This window comes from Globicephala melas, chromosome 1, assembly GCF_963455315.2.
Source record: "Globicephala melas chromosome 1, mGloMel1.2, whole genome shotgun sequence".
NCBI lineage: Eukaryota > Metazoa > Chordata > Mammalia > Artiodactyla > Delphinidae > Globicephala > Globicephala melas.
Window position 1 is genome coordinate 142,208,315 of NC_083314.1, and position 21,534 is coordinate 142,229,848.

Genomic DNA, 21,534 nt, shown 5'->3' on the forward strand with positions numbered 1-21,534 from the left:
TAGAGCGTTTGCAGCTGTTGGGCATAAAGCAATGGAGTGGGCAGGCTAGGCAAGGCCTTAGCCTCCCGGGTCCAGGGGTGTTAGCAGCACCCCATGGAGTTGGGTATGGACACAGGAGCCTGTAGCTTGGCCCAGCACCCAGTTCAGGGTCTGAAGTTGCCAGTCACCCGTGCTAAGCCTCCTGCCTATGTTAGTCATTAAAAAAATAATCATTTCCAATGCATTTACACTTTCTGAGAAGCATGAAACTGGTTTTCCTCCACAAATCAGTCTGCTTTCTGTTTAGATTTCTCCCCCATTTTCTGGAAGACAGGGTAGAGTAGACCTTGGGCCTTTAAAGAATTCTGGGTAATCTAACAACTGAGAAAATGAACAGCTAAAAATTTGTCTATAAACTAGAAGGGAGACTTAGGGCCAGAAAAAAGTGCTGCCAAGAGAAGCCATGGATCGTATCTGAAGAAACCTTCACCGCCTGCCTGCCAGGCCGCAGCAGAAGCATCAGGGCCAGCTGGACACCCACACCAAGTCAGTCAGCACATCACCAGCTCCCATCCCAGCGTGCCTCCTACACTTCTCTCCAATCCACCCTCTACTTCAGGCTTCACCACCGAAGAGTACACAAGCTCTGAACATTCATTCCTTGGTAAATTTTACCTGAACACCCACTGGGGCTCCATACGCCACCATCAGGATAGAGTTCGTGCTCCTTAGGGCATTCAAGGCTGCTGCGCACGGCCCTAACCTGGTCCTCCAGCCTCATTTCCTACCACGCCCAACCACCCTCGTTGCCCTAGCTCTTTTAGCGTAGATGCAAGACATTTGCTTCGCTCAAAGCTTAGGGAAAAGTAGCCCAAGAGTCACCTTACAAAGCTCCTGAGGGCACTCCCTTATAGTCCAGGAACATCCCAAAGCTGAAGAAAGAGACAACTGCCAAATCCAGCCGGCTGCCGCTGCGACTAACAAAGCTGCCCTCTCACAGCAAGACTGCCCCCTAGTCCATCAGAGCTCTGTGACTCCTGCTCTCTCAAATACCTGAGAAACATGCAGGCAACAGCTATTATCCCCATTTTAGAGATGAGGAAACAGCCCCAGGGAGGCAGTACGTGCTCAGAGCCAAAGAGCCACTAAATGACGGTGTCTGACTTCAAGAGCCAATGCTCTTTCCATGTGACGATATCAGGGGACACAGGCACAATCAGGAATAGGAGGGCCATCCCAGCTGTTTTTGGTACAAAAGCCAGGCAGCTTCTTCTTTCTCAACCAGCCCCACTGACCTCTCCCTGAGGACGTCATGGCTGCAGTGCAATGGGTTGAGTCATCACACTGCAACCTGTTTGGCCGATGGTCCAGGACAGTCTCTGTGGTCGCTGTCTCACACAGTTTTGTATCCAGGGCAGAAGGGAGAGGAGTACAAGGCAAACACTCAGTGGTGGAACGAGAACCTGGCTGTATCCCTGGGATGGTACCTGAGCGTCCTTCTTGGTCTACACAGCCCCATGAAGGTGACTCACCTGGGGTGCTGCAGCACCTGCAGCAGGGTGCTCTTGGGAGGCACCCGGTACAGTTCTGAACTGTCGTCATCCTCAAAGTAGACCTGCAGGATGAACAGGGGAGCAGGAGTCAGATACAAATAAAGGGCTTCAGCAGCACTAGGCATGTTGAGGCCAAGTCTGGGGAAACATTAAAGACATGCAACTGTTATTAGCTGAATGCCTCCCTTATAGAGTCGTGGAGTATAAAGCACTCAATCCTCTCCCACGACACTAAGAAAGATATTACTGGCTCCATTTTCCAAAGACAGAACCAAGGCTCACAGAGGGGAAATAACTTACTGACTAAACCCAGCTAGTAAACAGAGGAGCCAAGACTGAAAGTCCAGGCCTATGAGCCTTCCCTTCCCTAACAATTCTGTGCAACAGACAGTAGGTGTGGGAAAAGAAAGCACTAGTGGCCCAGAGCAGGGGAAGAGAGATGTCCACACAGGGGACAGCCCTGTGCAGGTGTCAAAGCCCAAGTAGGTTGAGGGAGACATCTGCATAGGAGGGATGCTGGGGGGTGGGGGGTATCAGAGACTGGCCAGTGGAGATAGGCATCCTCATTGCGGACTGGCCAGCTAAGCAGGGTGAGCAGGGCAGCCACTCATGGCAGGAGGTGGCCTGCTGAGGGGAGTGAGGACCCACGCAGGATGAGGAAAAGATTCATGCAGGGTGGTTAAGCAGCGTGGGGTGACAGAGTGCATGTAGGATGAGGAGGGCACTGTGCTGGGGCAGCAGCCTGATGGGGGGGAGTCAGGAATCCAAGTGAGGTGAGGAAGGTTCCCCGAGGGAGAGGGGACACTGGTGGTGATAGGAGGGGGATTAAATACAGGGGGATTGATCAAACAAATAAATATATTAAGAATAATAGAAGTTACTGTTAAAAATATAGAAAGAGATAGTGTTGGATTAGAACTGGAGATACCAGTGAGAGCTCATACACACACATACACAGCATTGGAGCAGTGAGCACCCTCCGTCCCCTAACCCCTGTACTCATGAATATACCTACTACTTGACTTCTAAGTATCATTTTCCACCAAAAAGAGCCAGGCCCTCCTTGGGAAAAATGGCTGATTCTAGAGCTAAGGCAAGGAAAGCACAATTTGAGCCTTGAACATCTTGTGACAGAAAGCAAGAAGTGCTCTAAAAATGGACACAAGTCAAAAGGACACAGAAGCAAATTTGAAGGCATTCCCACTGACCAAATCTGAGAAAATCTGAGCATAACATAACCACAATCATAGATTATAACTCAATGAATAAAGTAAGAAACCATAAATCCACTGATATAAATGATTATGTTGATGGTTTGATGAATAAGATATCTGTATCATTTCGAAGTACCTCCCTATAAAATACTAATTACAAAGGGGAAAAGAGTAACTTTACAGCAGAGAAGATTGGCAAACCCCTACCTCAATCAGGGGACTAAGGTGAACACCATCAGTAATGGGACATTTGAAATTATGTGCACCTGATGGGATGCAACAAGAATACAGCATTGCTTCTGTGATATTCCAGTCAAATATACATAATCCAGGTCATGGTCACAAGGAAACACACTGATGGACTTTCCACAAAATAACTGGTTTGTAATCTTCAAAAGTGGTAAGATCGGGCTTCCCTGGTGGCGCAGTGGTTGAGAGTCCGCCTGCCGACGCAGGGGACACGGGTTCGTGCCCCGGTCCAGGAAGATCCCACATGCCGCGGAGCGGCTGGGCCCGTGAGCCGTGGCCGCTGAGCCTGCGCGTCCGGAGTCTGCTCCGCAACGGGAGAGGCCACAGCAGTGAGAGGCCCGCGTACCGCAAAAAAAAAAAAAAAAGTGGTAAGATCAAGGAAGCTGACGGAAGACTGAGAAAGTCTTCCATAGGCTGAAGGAGACTAAAGGGACATGAGCACTAGATACAATACAATGTGGGATTCCTTTTGCTATAAAGAACACCGCTGGGGATAGGCAGAGGGGGATCAAGATGGTGGAACAGGAGGACGTGGAGCTCACCTCCCCCCACAAACATCAAAAATACATCTACATGTGGAACAATTCTCACAGAAAACTAACTGGAAACTGGCAGAAGATCTCCTATACAACCAAAGCTGCAAGAAAGATCTCCATGTGATTAGACAGGGCAGAGGAAAAAAAAAGCATCAGGTTGGGACTGGCACCCCTGGGAGTGCTCTGTAAGGAAGAGAAGGTCCACATGGATGGATCCTCACCCTGGGAAGCCCCCTTGACTGCTGGGAAATCTGCTGACACAGACAGAGGGGCTGGAGAAGCCTAGACTCTACTCGAGAGGAATGCGCGTGTGCTGGCTTGCTAACAATCAGGGTGGAGAGAGACCTGCACTTGAGGCTGCTGCCTCGCTGCACTTCCCAATCCAAAGGGGCCAGTGCCTCAGCCACACTCACTCCACACCATTGCCTGGTGTAAGATCACGGCAAAGATTCGGTCTAGCTGCGCAGAGACAGACCAGGGTGCTTGGGGTGTGATCTGAGCACAACGATGGAGACCACTGTCAGTGTACGCACCAGGGGGGCGGGCCAAACCAAGCAGACACCGTCAGTGCACACACCAAGCGGCACCACAAGAACACACAGCGGCTAAGCACTGAATCTCAGGCAGGCAGATCCTGGGAGAGGACTCAATCTAGCTACAGAGACAGCCTGGAAGGCCTGAGATGTGATTTGGGGTAGCTGCAAAACCCAATGTCAGCATCCGAACAGCAGTAGCAAGTCTAGCTGCAGCAGACATTGTCAGTGCGCACACCGGGCAGTGCCACAAGAACACACAGTGGCTAGGCGCTGAATCTTGGGCAGTCAGGCAGGCCCTGGGTGGGAGTATGCAGTGATGGTTTCCCGGTGGGAGCACCCTAGTTCTGCCCACTCCACACTGCACCTTAGCATCAGATCTGGAGTGGCCAGGTGCCGGGAGAGCTCTGCCACAGAGGCAACCCCAGGTCCCAGGTGGCAGCATGGCCACCTCAATTCCTGCAACCACAATGCCCTGACCCCCACTCCAGCCTACTCCACACCACAGCCTTGCACTAGATCTGGGACGAACAAAATGGAGAAAGGGACGTGACCTTGGGCTGCTTCTGAGTGAATCATGGATGTTTAACCAGGTAGAGCACAAGTCCTCTGTGAGTACACGGGCCTCACCTGCTTCAGCAACCACCTCCTTTGGGGCAGGGCACACACTCAAGGGCAACAAAGCCTGAACCTGACCGTCATGGCTTCTATGCCAACAACGGAGGAGCAGACCCCGCCCCTGACAGGCCATGGAGCAAAGAGGAGGCCCCACCTCACATCCAACACAGGCTCTGGACACCGCAACACCAATCACACTCTCTATCAAGGGGATAACAGCCAGCACACTCTGATGAAAGACGTGGCAGGCACCCATTCCAAAACCAGCCCTCACACCAAAAATATTGGACACACAGTCTACACAGGGACACTCCTACATAAAAACGCCTTTTTAAGACCACAACAGATAACTGTTTTCCTAAATTCATAGAAACAGTGAAAGTAAGTAAAATGAAAAACCAGAGGAACCACTCCCAATTAAAAGAACAGGAGAAATCCCCTGAAAGAACAAATAATGAAACAGACCTCACCAGTCTATAAGACCCCAAGTTCAAAAAGGAAGTAATAAAAATGCTAAAGGAGGGGCTTCCCTGGTGGCGCAGTGGTTGAGAGTCCGCCTGCCGATGCAGGGGACACGGGTTCGTGCCCCAGTCCGGGAAGATCCCACATGCCACGGAGCGGCTGGGCCCATGAGCTATGGCCACTGAGCCTGTGCGTCCGGAGCCTGTGCTCCACAACGGGAGAGGCCACAACAGTGAGAAGCCTGCATACCGCAAAAAAAAAAAAAAAAAAAAAAATGCTAAAGGAATGAAGGAAGATTATCGATAGAAATGCAGATCACTGTAAAAAGGAACTAGAAACTATAAAGACGAACCAATCAAAATTAGACAATTCAATTGCCGAGATAAAACCTGATCTAGAAGTAATGGATAACAGACTAAATGACACAGAAGAACAAATAAGTGATCTGGAAGAGAGAATAATGGAAACTATCCAATCAGAACAGCAGACAGAAAGACAAACAAGAAAAAAAAAATGAAAGCAACATATGAGATCTATGGGCTAATATAAAGCGTGCCAACCTACACATAATAGAAGTTCCAGAAGGAGGAGAGAGAGAAAAGAGGATCAAAAATGTATTTGGGGGCTTCCCTGGTGGCGCAGTGGTTGAGAGTCCGCCTGCCGATGCAGGGGACGCGGGTTCGTGCCCCGGTCTGGGAGGATCCCACATGCCGCGGAGCGGCTGGGCCGTGAGCCATGGCTGCTCAGCCTGCGCGTCTGGAGCCTGTGCTCCGCAATGGGAGAGGCCACAACAGTGAGAGGCCCGCGTACGGTAAAAAAAAAAAAAAAAAATAGTAAAGAACAATAAAAGCAAGAGCTGGCTTTTGAAAAGATAAACAAAATCAGCATACTTCTAGCCAGGCTCAACAAGATAAGAAAGGACCTAATTAAACAAAATGAGAAATGAAAGAGGAGAAATAACAACTGATACCACAGAAATACAAAAAATCATAAGAGTTTACTATGAACAGTTATATGCCAACAAATCGGACAACCTAGGTGAAATGAACAAGTTCCTAGAAACATAAAGCCTGCCAAAACTGAGTCAAGAAGAAACGTAATTTGAACAGACCAATCACTAGAAATGAAATAGAATGTTAATTTAAAAATCTCTCTGCAAACACAAGTCTAGGACCAGACAGCCTCATTAGCAAATTCTACCAAACAAACAAAGAACTTACACCTATCCTTCTCAAACTATTTCAAAAACTTGAAGAGGAGGGAAAACTCCCAAATTCATTCTATGAAGCCACCATCACCATGATACCAAAACCAGACAAAGACTACAAGAAAATTACAGTCCAGTATCTTTGATGAATACAGATGCAAAAATCCTCTACAAAATATTAGCAAACCAAATCCAACAACACATAAAAAGGATCATACACCATGATCAAGTTGGATTCATTCCAGGGCCACAAGGATGGTTCAACGTTCGCAAATCAATGTGATATACCACACTAACAAAAGGAAGACAAAAACCATGTGATCATCTCAATAGACAGCAGAAAAGCATTTAACAAAATTCAACACCCATTCATGATAATGTTCCCTCTATACCTACTCACCAAAGTAGGTATAGAGGGAACATATCTCAACATGATAAAAGCCATTTATGACAAACTCACAGCCAATGTAATACTCAATGGTGAAAAGCTGAAAGCCTTCCCACTAAGTTTTGGAATAAGACAAGGATGCCCACTCTCACCACTTCTATTCAACATAGTATTGGAAGTCTTAGCCACAGCAATCAGATAAGAAAAAGAAAGAAAAGGTATCCAAATTGGAAGGGAAGAGGTAAAACTGTCACTACTTGCAAATGACATGATACTCTATATAGAGAACCCTAAAGTCTCCACACAAAAACTATTAGAATAAATGAATTCAGCAACGTAGCAGGATACAAGATTAATATACAAAAATCTGTTGCATTTCTTTACACTAACAATGAAATATAAGTTTAAAAAACTCCCATTTAAAATCACATCAAAAAATAAAATAAAACACCTAGGAATAAACATAAGCAAGGAGATGAAAGACCAATATGCTGAAAACTATAAAACACTGATAAAGGAAATTGAAGATTCAAAGAAATGGAAATATATTCCATGCTCTCGGATTGAAAGAATATTGTTAAAATGTCCATGCTACCAAAAGCAATCTACTCATTTAATGTAATCCCTATCAAAATACCTATGACTGGGACTTCCCTGGTGGCTCAGTGGTTAAGACTCTGTGCTCTCAATGCAGGCAGCCCAGGTTCAAACCCTGGTCAGGGAACTAGATCCCACATGCATAGTGCAACTAACAGTTCACGTGCCACAACTAAGAAGCCCACAAGCCGCAACTAAGGAGCCGGTGAGCCACAACTAAGGAGCCCGCCTGCTGCAACTAAGACCTGGTGCAACCAAATATATATATATATATATATATATATATATATATATATATATAAAGTGCTAAAAAAAAGTAGCCATGACATTTTTCACAGAACCAGAATAATCCTAAAATTTATATGGAATCACAAAAGACTAAGAATTGCCAAAGCAATTCTGAGGAAAAAGAAGAAAGCTGGAGGAGTAACCCTTGCAGATTTCAGTCTATGCCACAGAGCTACAGTAATCAAAACAGCATGCTGGACTTCCCTGGTGGTGCAGTGGCTAAGAATCTGCCTGTTCGGGACTTCCCTGGTGGCACAGAGGTTTAAGAATCCACCTGCCAATGCAAGGGACACGGGTTCGAGCCCTGGTCCAGGAAGATCCCACATGCCATGGAGCAACTAAGCCCATGTGCCACAACTACTGAGCCTGCGTGCCACAACTACTGAAGCCTGCATGCCTAGAGCCTGATCTCTGCAACAAGAGAAGCCACTGCAATGAGAAGCCCATGCACTGCAACAAAGAATAGCCTCGCTCGCCACAACTAGAGAAACCCCACGTGCAGCAACAAAGACCCAACGTAGCCAAAAATAAATAAATAAAAAATTTTAAAAATTAAAAACAAAAAAGAATCTGCCTGCCAATGCAGGGGACAAGGGTTCAAGCCCTGGTCCGGGAAGATCCCACATGCTGCAGAGCAACTAAGCCCGTGCACCACGACTACTGAGCCTGCGCTCTAGAGCCTGTGAGCCACAACTACTGAGCCCGTGTGCCACAACTACTGAAGGCTGTGCACCTAGAGCCCATGCTCCGCAACAAGAGAAGCCACTGCAATGAGAAGCCCACGCACTGCAAGGAAGAGTAGCCCCCGCTCAACACAGCTAGAGAATGCCTGTGCACAGCAATGAAGACCCAACACAGCCAAAAATAAACAAAACAACACCTAAAACAGCATCGTGGGCTTCCCTGGTGGCGCAGTGGTTGAGAGTCCGCCTGCCGATGCAGGGGACACGGGTTCGTGCCCCAGTCCGGGAGGATCCCACATGCCACGAAGCGGCTGGGCCCGTGAGCCATGGCCGCTGAGCCTGCGCGTCCGGAGCCTGTGCTCCGCAACAGGAGAGGCCACAACAGTGAGAGGCCCGCGTACCGCAAAATAAATAAATAAATAAAAACAGCATTGTACTGGCACAAAAACAGACATAGAGCTTAATGGAACAGAACAGAAAGTTCAGAAATAAACCCACACACCTACAGTCAATTAATCTACGACAAAGGATGCAAGAATATACAATGGAGAAGACAGTTTCTTCAGCAAATAGTGTCGAGGAAAGCTGGACAGCTACAGTAAACCAATGAAATTAGAACATTCCCTCACATCACATACAAAAATAAACCCAAAATGGTTTTCAGATCTAAATATAAAACATGACACCATAAAACTCCTAGAAGAGAACACAGGCAAAACATTATCTGACACAAATCGTAGCAATATTTTCTTAAGTCTCCCAAGGCCAAAATATAAAACCGAAAATAAACAAATGGGACCTAATCAAACTTAAAAGCTTTTTCACAGCAAAGGAAACCATCAACAAAATGAAAAGACAACCTATAGAATGGGAGAAAATATCTGCAAATGATGCAACTGACAAGGGGTTAATATCCAAAACATACAAACAGCTCATACAACTCAGTATCAAACCCAATCAAAAACAGGCAGAAGACCCAAATAGACATTTCTCCAAAGAAGACATACAGATGGCCAACAGGGACATGAAAAGATGCTCAACATCGTTAAGTATTAAAGAAATGCAAATCAAAAACCACAATGAGGTATCACCACACCTCAGTCAGAATGGCCATCATTAAAAAGTCTACAAATAGGGCTTCCCTGGTGGCGCAGTGGTTGAGAGTCCACCTGCCGATGCAGGGGACACGGGTTCGTGCCCCGGTCCAGGAAGATCCCACATTCCACGGAGCGGCTGGGCCCGTGATCCATGGCCGCTGACCCTGCGCGTCCGGAGCCTGTGCTGCGCAACGGGAGATGCCACAACAGTGCGAGGCCCGTGTACCGCAAAAAAAAAAAAGTCTACAAATAATAAATGCTGGAAAGGGTGTGGAGAAAAGGGAACCCTTCTACACTGTTGGTGGGAATGTAAATTGGTGCAGCCACTATGGAAAACAGTATGGAGGTTCCTTAAAAAACTAAAAATAGAGTTACCATATGATCCAACAATCCCACTCCTGGGCATATGTTCAGAGAAAACTCTAACTCGAAAAGATACATGCACACCAATGTTCACAGCAGCACTATTTATAATAGCCAAGATTGGAAACAACCCAAGTGCCCATTAACAGATGACTGGCTTAAGAAGATGTGGTATATATACACAATGGAGTATTACTCAGCCATTAAAAAGAATAAAATATTGCCTTTTGCAGTAACATGGATGGACCTAGAGAATATTATATTTAATGAAGTAAGTCAGACAAAGGCAAATAGTATATGATATCATTATGTGTATCTAAAATTAATACAAATAAATCTACATACAAAATAGAAAGAGACTCACAGACACAGAAAACAGTCTTATGGTTACCAAAGTGGGGGGTGGGGAGGATAAATTCGGAGTATGGGATTAACAGATACAAACTACTATACATAAAATAGATAAGCAACAAAGATTTACTGTACAGCACATGGAACTATATTCAATATCTTAAAATAACCTATAATGGAAAATAATCTGAAAAAATATAATTGAATCACTGCTGTACACCTGAAACTAACACAATACAGTAAATCAACTATACTTCAATTAAAAGAAATTTTTTAAAAAATTAGTAGTGTGTGCCAAAAAAAAAAAAAAACATTACTGGGGGAAAATTTGTGAAAACTGATGGAGTCTGAGGATTAGCTGGTAAGAGTGTGTTAAAGATAATTTCCTGATTTTGATGATTGACTGGAATCATGAAAGAAAATGTCCTTTTTGCAGGAAATAGACACTTAAGTATTCAGGAGTGACGGGGCATCAGTTGGCATCTTACTCTCAAACAGTTAGAAGATAAATTCTTTGTTCTGTAAAGTTGTGATTATTTTTTTTTTAAGTTGCAACAATGGAATGTTATTCAGCCTTGAAAAAGAATAAGATTCTGACCCATGCTCAACATGATGAATCTTAAAGACATTATACCAAGTGAAATAAGCCAGATACAAAAGGATAAATACTGTCTGATTCTACTTATATGAGAGAGAAATTCAGAGACAGAAAGTAGCAGGGTAGATGCTATGGGCTGAGGGGAAGGGAAAATAGGGAGTTATTGATTAATGGGCATGGAGTTTCAGTTTAAGATGATGAAAACGGAGACAGATGGTGGTGATGGTTGTACAACAATGTGAATGTACTTAACACTATTGAACTGTGCACTTAAAATGGTTAAAATGGTAAATTTTATGTTTTTTATATTTTACCACGATTTTTTTTTAAAAAAGCAGTGAAACCTCACTGCACTCCCTGTTCCTCCCCACCCCAATTCCCACAGAGGAACAAAATAAAACTTCTCTTACCTCTAAATTATCAGGGCAGTATTTTTGCTCTAAATCCCAAGAGGGCGTTTCACCAAACATCACCATTAGATGATCAATAAATCTAAGGAGATATAACATGTATTTCTGGGTATCAATAACTCATAATATGTTTTCCTACATCCCATGCCCTGGACACCAATTCACAGAGATATCAAGAATGTATATAAATCATGAAATGCAGGCTTAATCTCTTTTGACAGCAGTGTCCAAAATGTGTGTATCACTTGTCCTATTATGACATAGTAATTCTCTTTAAACTGACTCAGGATTAACAACATTCTTATATTCAGCCACATTCTAAGCATTAACCCTATGAAATCACATGTTAAAATCGCCAGACATACGTTTTCTAATAAATACACCCTTCAGTTCTATGCAGGTACTACCTCCAATGATTTCATCTCTCACGAGACAAGTACCAGCGCTTGACAAACACTGTACTGTGGTCTGTCACTGCAAAGCTACTTAGTAAAAGGAGAAATCAGCTATGGAATAGAGAGGTTATACCAACCAGACTGTGTAAAACCCTCTAAAACTATTCTCTTTCCTCCACAACTAAAAATCCACCTGTCCATCCTGCGGAGACAGCAGGGAAGAGCACGCAAGCATAGCAAAGGGCTCCTGGGGAAGGAAGTACCTGGAGTCCTCGTGAAAAGCAGAGATGAAGTCTGACTGGGCATACTCTGGGTACAGAAAGAGCACAGGCCAGCTCAGTCTTCCCCCATCATCTACACTCAGCCTGGCTCCGTAGAGGTTCTCAGAAGTGAGCCCGTTCAGGATGAGCTCACCGAGACCTTCTGAGGCTGAATCTTCATCCTCTCCAGCAGCTTCAGACACTAGCCTGATGTTCCTAGCCTGGGTTAGAAAAAGAAAACACACACCTTATGTGTGGAAGGATGCAAACTCATTTCACTAACACTGCGAGCTCCCTGAGAGCCAGCTCTACACATGATTCGTCTTTATTATCCCTGAGACTTGTTTAACTCACCTTTACTGGGCACCTACCACATGCTAGACTCTGTCTAGCATGCTAGACATGAGCTAGACACGGTAATAAGTACAACATAAGGTAAGAAGTAAAGCTGTGGAACTGCAGACCGTGAATAATTAATTCAGCCTGGGGTCTGGAGGGGACTGGGGGATGCTAGGCCTTGAACAATGACTTTGAAAAGCAGAAAAGTTGGGGGGCAGGGGAATGGGAAGGGCATTCTACCCCAAGTAACAGCCAAGGAACAGCATGTGCAAAGGTACAGAAAAGATGCAGAGAGAGGCATGTACGAACATGGCAAACGTTTCCATTTAGCTAGGACATGGGATAATAAAAATAATGCATACATTGACTTAATCTTGATTGTCTCATAGAAACAAGGATAAATCAAAGGTCTGAATAGTACAGTCACCTCTTATGTATGTTGTGTGGAGGCTCCTAAGGCTAGCACACAAGAGGAAAATGATATGTAATCAAAATTACCTTGATGGTATCTCCTAAATCAGGGGTTGGCAAACTTTCCCTTAAAGGGTCGGATAAGAAATATTTTAGGTTTTGTGGGCCAAATGGTCTCTGTTGATATTACTCAACTCTACCACTGTAGTGTGAAAACAGCCATTGGTAAGACATACACAAACAGGCAGGGCTGTAAGCCACTGGCTGCAGCTTGCTGACCTCTGCTTTAAGCCACTAAAATGTAGTATATACGGCTTTGTTTATATTACTCTTGAGATTAATTCTTAAGTACACTGAAGTTTGAGATGCACAGTTAAAGGAGAGAACCAAAATAGGTCTGCATGCAAATGTCTGGGCATTCCAATATTCTACAGTTTAGAAAATGACCAAATCCCTCTGGAGTATTCCCTTCTGTTTAATCTGTTAATGTGTTAACAGATTCTTTGTTGTGCGGAGGAACGAGTGGAGTGCATCTTAGAACTGTGACGTTCTCAAAGTCAACAAGTAATTTAAATAGGCACATAATTTAACTCGGCAAAGAATGAAACCAAGAACCTAACCAAGAACCTACCCCACAATCTCATAGCCAGTATTACCTCCCCTGAGCAGCCAAGGCTCAAAGTGACTTGTGAAAGCAAGATTTGGATCAGACGACATTCATTTAAAATGCAGTAAAGAGAGGGAAGGGGAGTTAGAATTTTGTGTTGTTGTTATAGTTAGAAGAGCTACATCCTAAAAATTCACTTTCTCAGGATGCAGTATAACACAGGGGCTGAGAGCAAGGACCTGGCTCTGACACATATCGGCTGTGTGAGGTTTCTTCATATCCCTGAGACTATGTGCTCATCTAGCAAAAACAGGAGCAAGAAGAGCTACCCCAGAAGGCTACTGTGAAGATTAGAAAATGCTTAACCGAAAGCTACTAAATTCAGTATATGTTACCTGAAACCAATACATGCACGCAAGTGAGAGAGCTGACTGAACTCAGAAGGTCTGACTTGTCACACTGCTTCACCAAAAGCAGAAAGAAAATGTACAACTAATTCAGGTGAAGCATTCCCAGAAACATTCCCAACAGGCTTCAGGATTAGTGGATTTCACAAGACCAGAAGGGCCTAAAGTGCCCTTGAGAACTCACCATGATGGCCTGGAGTAAAGCCTCATTCTGATTCTGCTCCTTCTTTTCTTTCAACTTTGCTTTCCTTATATCCCTCTGTTCAGTTCGCTGAAAATGAAATTCAGATACATCAGCTCTAGAGAACTTGCCTCCACTTGTTACCCCAGCCTGATCCTAAATAGCTATCTCTGGTCTCTATTCAACCCAGGCTCCTGTATATCAAGGGATACCAGTGGCTGGATTCAGTTCAATAAACATTTAAGGAGCACATATCTGGATGCCAGGACCAGTGGCAGCAAAAATGTTAAAATCTACCTAAGGAGCTCATAGTCCAGAGGGGGACAGACATGTAAAAAGGTCTACGTGTTAGCCTGGTGGTATAAACTGAGTGCTATGATACACAGAGAAGGGACTGACTGATTCTGCCCCATCGAGGAGGTGGGTTTAGACAGAAACCAGATGAAAGAGAGAGGGCATTCTTGGTAGAGGGACTGACATCAGGGCCAATGGGGCATTTAAACTTCTCTGTTATGGCTGGGGTTTAGGAAAACACAATGGAAAAACCCAGGCCAACAACTTACCAGAGGCTCTGCCTTTTGCACAATTACAGTCCATGAGAGAAAAATACCACCAGTCTACTTCATCTGGCAGAAATATAATTTAGATTTCCTTTTCCTGCTAATCTACCCAAAGCCAGGTGATCGTACTCCTACCTACCCTCAGGATTGCGATTAGTAGGGGCCAACTTTTTCTGTAAACGGCAGTAAATATTTTAGGCTTTGCAGACCATGTATGGTCTCTGTCGAACATTATCTAGCTTTGTTTGTTGCTTTGTTTGTTGTTCATAACCCTCTAAAAATATGAAAAACATGCTTGGTTCATAGAATGTACAAAAACAGAACAAAGGCTGGATTTGGCCTGTGGGTCAGTTTGCTGAGCCCTGCTCTAAAATATAGCACCAACCATCCCTTATCCTCCCCACAAGGGCTAACACAGATCTTCTTTTTCTTATGAAGAAAGTCTACCCTTTCAGGAGACAACGGCTGATAATTCTTGGCCATCCTTCTCCAATCCAGTCTGCCAAGAGCTGCAAAACTCCTTTCTGCTGTTAGGAAGTTTGATTGTACTACCAAGAGTAATCAAACCCATGGATACCACTAGAACTATGTCCAATTCTGCCTTCACAGTTGAGCTACACTGGACCAGTGTCTGGTCCACATTAGAGAATGATTAAGATGGATGATTAAGGATGACTTGTATTCTGTCCCATGTTGTTTTTCCTCTTGACTTACAGATGCAAGTGCGAGGATGTGATTTCCCTGCTGTCTCACCTGAAGTTTGGGGTCTTGCAGCCCGCATAAAGCCCACATAACCCCTAGGTCAGAGGAGTCCTGAACTATGAAGTTTGCTGCCCCTTTATATATGTAAAAAAAGTCAACTCTGTTGAGAATTTAAGTATATAGTTAGATGAGTTTTGACAAATGTATACCCTGAGTACCCAACACTCCAATCAAGATAGAGAACATTCTAGAAACTTCCCTCATACCTCTTTGCAGTCCATCACCCTCCCATCCCATCACTGATAGGTCTGTTTCTTTTCATTACCAAGTCATATTCCATTGTTTGAATATACCACACTTTGCTTATCTATTCTCCTGTTGATGGACACAAGGGCTGTTTTTGGATTATTATGAATAAAATTGGCTACCAACATTCTTATACAAGTCTTGTTATGAACATGTTTTCATTTCTCTTAGCTAAATACCTAGGAGTAAAATTGCTGAGTCATAGGATAGGAATATAAAACTGACAAACTGATTTCCAAAGTGGTTTATATCCCACTGACAATTTATGAGAGTTCCAGCTCCTTCACATCTCTGCCAGTATTAGGTATTGTCAGTCTTGTGAACTGGGATCGCACTGATGTTTAAGTTGCATTCTCCCCCCACGTGACTAATGATACTATGTATATTTTTATGTGCTACTGTAAATCTTTTGAGAAGTGTCTGTTTCTTTGCAAAATTAAAAAATTTTTTCATATTGAATAGATTTCTTTATGTATTCTGCATACAAATCCTTTGTTAGATATACAGTTGACCCTTGAACAACACCAGGGTTAATCCATGCATAACTCATAGTCGGCCCTCTGTATCCTCTATTTCTCCACATCCTCAGGTTCAACCAACCATGAACCACCCACGTAGTTCTGTGGTATTTACTATTGAAAAATATCCACATATAAGTGGACGTGCGCAATTGAAACCCCTGTGGTTCAAGGATCAACTGTATGTAATACAAATATTTTCTCCCATTCCATGGCTTGTCTTTCAATCTTCTTATTGATGTCTTTTATAGAACAGAAAATTTTCAGTTTTGACCAAGTCCAATTTATCAATATTTTTTTATTTCATGGTTAGTATATATTTAAAAAAATTTTTTTTAATTGAGGTGAAATTCACATGACATAAAATTAACCATTTTGAAGTATACAATTCAGTGGCATTTAGTACATTCACTTTATTGTGCAACCATCACCTCTATCTAGTTCCAAAACTTTTCAACACCCTAAAAAGAAATCTCAAGCCCATTAAGCAGTCACTCAACATTTCCCCCTTCCCCCGAACCCTGGCAACCACTAATGTGCTTTCTCTCTCTACAGATTTATGTATTTTGGATGTTTCATATACATGGAATCATACAATATGTGTTCTTTTGTATCTGCCTTCTTTCCCTCAGCATGGTATTTTTGAGGTTCGTCTACACTGTGGCATGTATCGGTACTTCATTCCTTTTTACAGTACTTGTATTCCTTTTTTTCTACCATCTATCTACCATGATGGACATTTAGATTGTTTCCATGTTTTGGCCATTATGAATATTGTTGCTATGTTCATTCACGTACAAGTATTTGTTTGAATATTTGGTTTCAATCCTTTTGGGTATATACCTAGGAGTGGAAGTGCTGGGTCATATGGTAATTTTATGGTTAATTTTTTTAGGAACTGTCAAACTGTTTTCCATAGTGGCTGTACCATTTTACATTCCCACCAGCAACTTATAAGGGTTTCAATTTCTCCATATCTTCATCATTTGTTATCTTCCTTTAAAAAAAAATTAGAGCCATCCTAGTGGGTATGAAATAGTATCTCACTGTGGTTTTGATTTACATTTCCTTAATGACTAATGATGTTGAGCATCTTTCATGTGTTTGTCGGCCATTTTTGTATTATATTTAGTGACATCTAGTCAGATCCTTTGCCCACTTAAATAATTGGGTTGTCTTTTTAATTATTGACATGTTAAGAGTCCGTTATATATTCTAGATAAAAGTCTCTTACAGATATTATGATACAAATATTATCTCCCATTCTGTGGGTGGTCTTTTCACTTTCTCAATGGTGTCTTTTGAAGAACAAAAGTTTTTAACCTTTGATGAAGTCCAGTTTACCTATTTTTCCTTTTGTTGCTTACGCATTTTGTGTCATATCTAAAACAATTGCCTAACCCAAGGTCATGAAGATTTACGCTGATGTTTTCCTCTGAGTTTTACAGTTTTAGTTCTTTGAACCATTTCGAGGTAATATGTGTGTGTGTGTGTGTGTGTGTGTGTCTGTGTGTGTGTGTGTGTATATGAGGTAGGGTCCAAGTTCATCCTTTTGCACGTGGATATCCAGTTGTCCCAGAATCATTTGTTGAAAAGACTATTCCTTCCCCATTAAATGGTCTAGGTACCCTTGTCGCAAATCATCTATATATAAATGTGAGGGTTTATTTCTGAGCTCTCCATTCTATTATATTGATCTATATGTCTATCTTTACACCAGTACCACAATGTTTTTATTACTATAGCTTTATAGTAAGATTTGAAATTGGGAATTTTGAGTTCTCTAACTTTATTTTTGTTTTTCAGGATTGTTTTGGCTATTCTGGGTCCCTTGAATTTCCACGTGAATATTACAATCAGCTTGTCAATATTCTTCAAATAAACTAATTGAAATTTTGAGGAAGATTACATTGAATTTGTACACCAATTTAGGGAGTACTTTCATCTTAACAATATTAAGATCTGATCCATGAGGGACTTCCCTGGTGGTCCAGTGGTTAAGAATCCACCTTCCAATGCAGGGGATGTGGGTTTGATCCCTGGTCGGAGAACTAAGTTCCCACATGCTGTGGGGCAACTAAGCTCGCGTGCTGCAACTACTGAGCACAAGGGAAACCACTAGAGACCCCACACACCACAACTAGAGAGAAGCCCACGTGCCACAAGGAGCCCATGCACCACAGCAGAGGATCCCGCGTGCTGCAGTGACGATCCCAACAAAGATCCTGCGTGCTGCAACTAAGACCTAACGCAGCCAAAAATAAATTTTTTTTAAAAAAGATCTGATCCATGAATATGGGATGTCTTCCCATTTATTTAGGTTTAATTTCTTTCAACAATGTTTTGTATTTTCAAAGTGTAAATTTTACGCTACTTTTGTTAAATTTATTCCTAAATATTTTATTCTTTTTGATGCTATTGTAAATGGAATTTTCTTAATTCCACATTTGGAATGTTCATTAAAAGTGTATAGACTACAGCTGATGGGTGTATTCTGACATATCCTACCAGCTTGGTGAACTAATTTACTAGTTCCAATAGTTTAGTGGATTCTTTAGGATTTTCTATATATAAGCTCATATCATTTATAAATAGAGTTTTACTTCTTCCTCTCCATCATTTCTGAAGGATAAGTTTGCTGGATATAGAATTCTTGGTTGACAGTCTTTTTCTTTCAGCACTTTTCATGTCATCCCACTGCCCTTTGGCTAACATAGCTTCTGATGAGCAATCAGCTATTAATTTTATTGAGGATCTCTTATATATGAAGAGTCATTTCTCTTTTGATGCTTTTAAGATTCTCTTGTCTTTGACTTTTAACAGTTTGATTATGATGTGTCTGGATATAGATTTCTTTAAGTATATCCTACTTGGTATTTGTTAAGCTTCTTGGGAGAGTAGCTTACTATTTTCCATCAATCTGGGAAGTTTTCAGCTGTTACTTCTTCAAATATTCTTTTGCCCCTTTCTCTCTCTATTCTGGGACTCTCATTATGCCTATGATATGCTGGATGGCATCCCATAAGTCTCTCAGTCTCTCTTCATCTTTCTTTGTTCTTTTTTCTTTCTATTCCTCAGACTGAGTAATCACAATTGACCTATCTTCAAAGTTCTATTCTTGACCCCCTTAGTGAATTTCTCATTTCAGTTGTTAATTTTTCTTTAATGATATTCCCTATTTGGTGAGTGTTGCCATGTATTTTTTTAAGTTCTTTAAACATTGTTTCCTTTTGTTTTGTGGACAAAGAATGTCAACTGCCATTTCAGTAAACAAAAGATGTTGTAGTCATAAAGCCATCAGCCACTGTAGCCACCCCTGAGAGCACACCCTGAGGGAATTCAGGATGGAAAAAAGAGAATACTGGCCCTAGATATTTATGGTCAAAGGAATAATTTCAATGAGCCCAGACTTTTACATCTTCCCATACATAGAAAAGTGCTAAATTCTTTAACTTGAAATGTGTTTCTTTAATTAGCAGTAATCTTTTGATGTTCCACTACATGTGGAACAGTCCCTCAGAGCTATATGAGAGTCTGTATCCCAGGCTTAAGTCCTCAGTAACTCTGCTGAATAAAACATAATTCTCAACTTCTAGATTGTGCTTTTTTTTTTTTCAGTTGACAGTTTTGGTGACCACAAAGGGACTCAGGGCAGACTTCTCTGCTTCACCTGACCTCTACAAGGAGCTGGAGTCTTGGTACCAGCAGAGGCCGCTTGTGCCCATCTGCCTCAGAGTCCAAACAAATTTGGGTGAGTCTCTCTTGGTTCTCAGATCTCCCAATTATTGGCTGTGAGTTTTATTTGGTTGTATATAACCAGTATCTGGCTCCCCAGCTGAAAGATACTGGGGGAGCCCAGTTGAAAGATAACAGGAAAAAGTACATCCTGGTTCGAAGACACTGCAAGTTGCTCAGTCAAGAGATACTGAGTGATCTGGACTGTGTGACTGGGTGAGAGGCTGGCCTAATATCTTTTCTAAATGAGGGGCATCAGAAAGCCAGCCTCCAACTAACACCCCAGCCAGGTTTATGTACATACAAAACTTGTACTTACTTAATTGGTAATTAAAGGAAATCTCACCCTGAAAATGGCCAAGATGAGGTTCTTTTATTGTGTTTGCAGTTAAGTTAGAGAAAGACAGCTTGATAAAACATCTTTGCAGAATTCTGACCTTAAAGAAACAAAAGCCCTTCTAGAGGGAACTTGCATTTCTCTCCCTGTGCCTTTGAGATGAAAACGTTCTACCTGATCTTCCTCAATGTGGTGTGGGGGTGTGTGTGTGTGCGTGTGTGTGTGTGTTTTAATAGCCTGTTCTCTGACATCTGGAAGGTACACATATGGTGTACATTTCACAACCAATCGAACAGACTGGGATTCTGAGCAGTCTTTTGTCTGACTGTGCCAATTCTCAGGGGCTTTTGTCATCTGAACCTTAGTTGCGTCAGCCTGTACAACAAAGGCCTTTACTTTCTTACGCTATTTTTGGGAGTACACTTTCTAGATCTTATATAGGCAGCATTCTTCACACTCTCCTGTGGGGACGCCTCTTGCATCTTGTTGGCTTGAGTCACTATTAGGATATATCTAGTTAATGGCCAGACAATGGATCTTTTAAATTGGAGAAAATTCTAAATTGGTATATTTTTTAGAGAGCTCTCATTATAAACAGCTATTTTATTGGTACCTATGATAAAGCCAAATTAGAAGGTGGAAAAAGTATATATGTAAAATGGTTAACCTAAGAACTCCTTAGTTTGTTTATTTAATTAATTTATTTAATTTTGGCCACATGGCTTGCAGGATCTTACTTCGCACCCGTGCCCTAGGCAGTGAAAGCGTGGAGTCCTAACCATTGGATCTCCAGGGAATTCCCAGAACTCCTTAGTTTAAAACAAACAAACAAAAAAAACAGTTTGGGAAGCCTTATTTGTGGTCTCTGCTTCCCCTCAGTGGGTCTTACAGATGCCAATAAAAATATTACGATAATTAATGTTAATTAGGTTGATTAACAGGGAAGTAAGAAAAAAACTGAAAAGAAAGTCTAGAGACTTCTTCCCAACAAGGTGGAAACTTTAAAGGGTCTCATCCCAAATGAATAAAGAAATCTTTAGACGGTTATTAAGAAATGGGATAAATAAAATGAACATTAATAGGATTAAAAAGGTTCTGATACAACACCACCTAAGGTTGGATGGGCCAAAGGGACCCTCTATTGGTCCCCAACATTAAAGGGCCCCAAACAAGTCTGTTCTATTTACCCCAGTTTAAAAACTATGTGTCGTGTGTGTGTTTATGTATGTGTGTGTATATATATATATATATATATATTTAAAAGCCTAGAAAAAAACTACACTGAGATACCTGACCAACTATTACTTGGGGCAACAGTTAGGCCAATTAATCAAGTTAAAAGATTGACAAAAAGGCCTGAGTGCCTTGGTTCAATCTCTCACTGGGGACCCCAGAGCCTTTTATACAAAAATAGATTAAATGGTTGGGGGATAAAAAGAAAAGAAAGCTTCTGGGACTGTTGTTAAGACCAAGGCTTGTCGATCGGATCCTGATGGAAACTAGTTAAAGGTATTAAGATGACAGAATAGAGCTCCCCTGGTGGCGCAGTGCTTAAGAATCCTCCTGCCAATGCAGGGGACAAAGGCTTGAGCCCTGGTCCAGGAAGATCCCACATGCCGTGGAGCAACTAAGCCCGTGCGCCACAACTAC

The 21,534-nt window shown here is 42.4% G+C and overlaps 1 protein-coding gene across 2 annotated transcripts in view; it reads right to left on the reverse strand.

Annotated features, from left to right (window-relative positions):
- Positions 1–21,534, reverse strand: part of TTC4 (tetratricopeptide repeat domain 4) — a 39,314-nt gene that overhangs the window by 1,743 nt on the left and 16,037 nt on the right. For both annotated transcript variants that reach the window (XM_060305183.1, XM_030870251.3), the window contains exons 6-9: positions 13,730–13,816; positions 11,785–12,002; positions 11,127–11,208; positions 1,512–1,594 (exon numbers count right to left, since the gene is read on the reverse strand). In XM_060305183.1, coding sequence (XP_060161166.1) covers positions 1,512–1,594; positions 11,127–11,208; positions 11,785–12,002; positions 13,730–13,816 — 470 coding nt within the window. The remainder of the gene's footprint in view (positions 1–1,511; positions 1,595–11,126; positions 11,209–11,784; positions 12,003–13,729; positions 13,817–21,534) is intronic.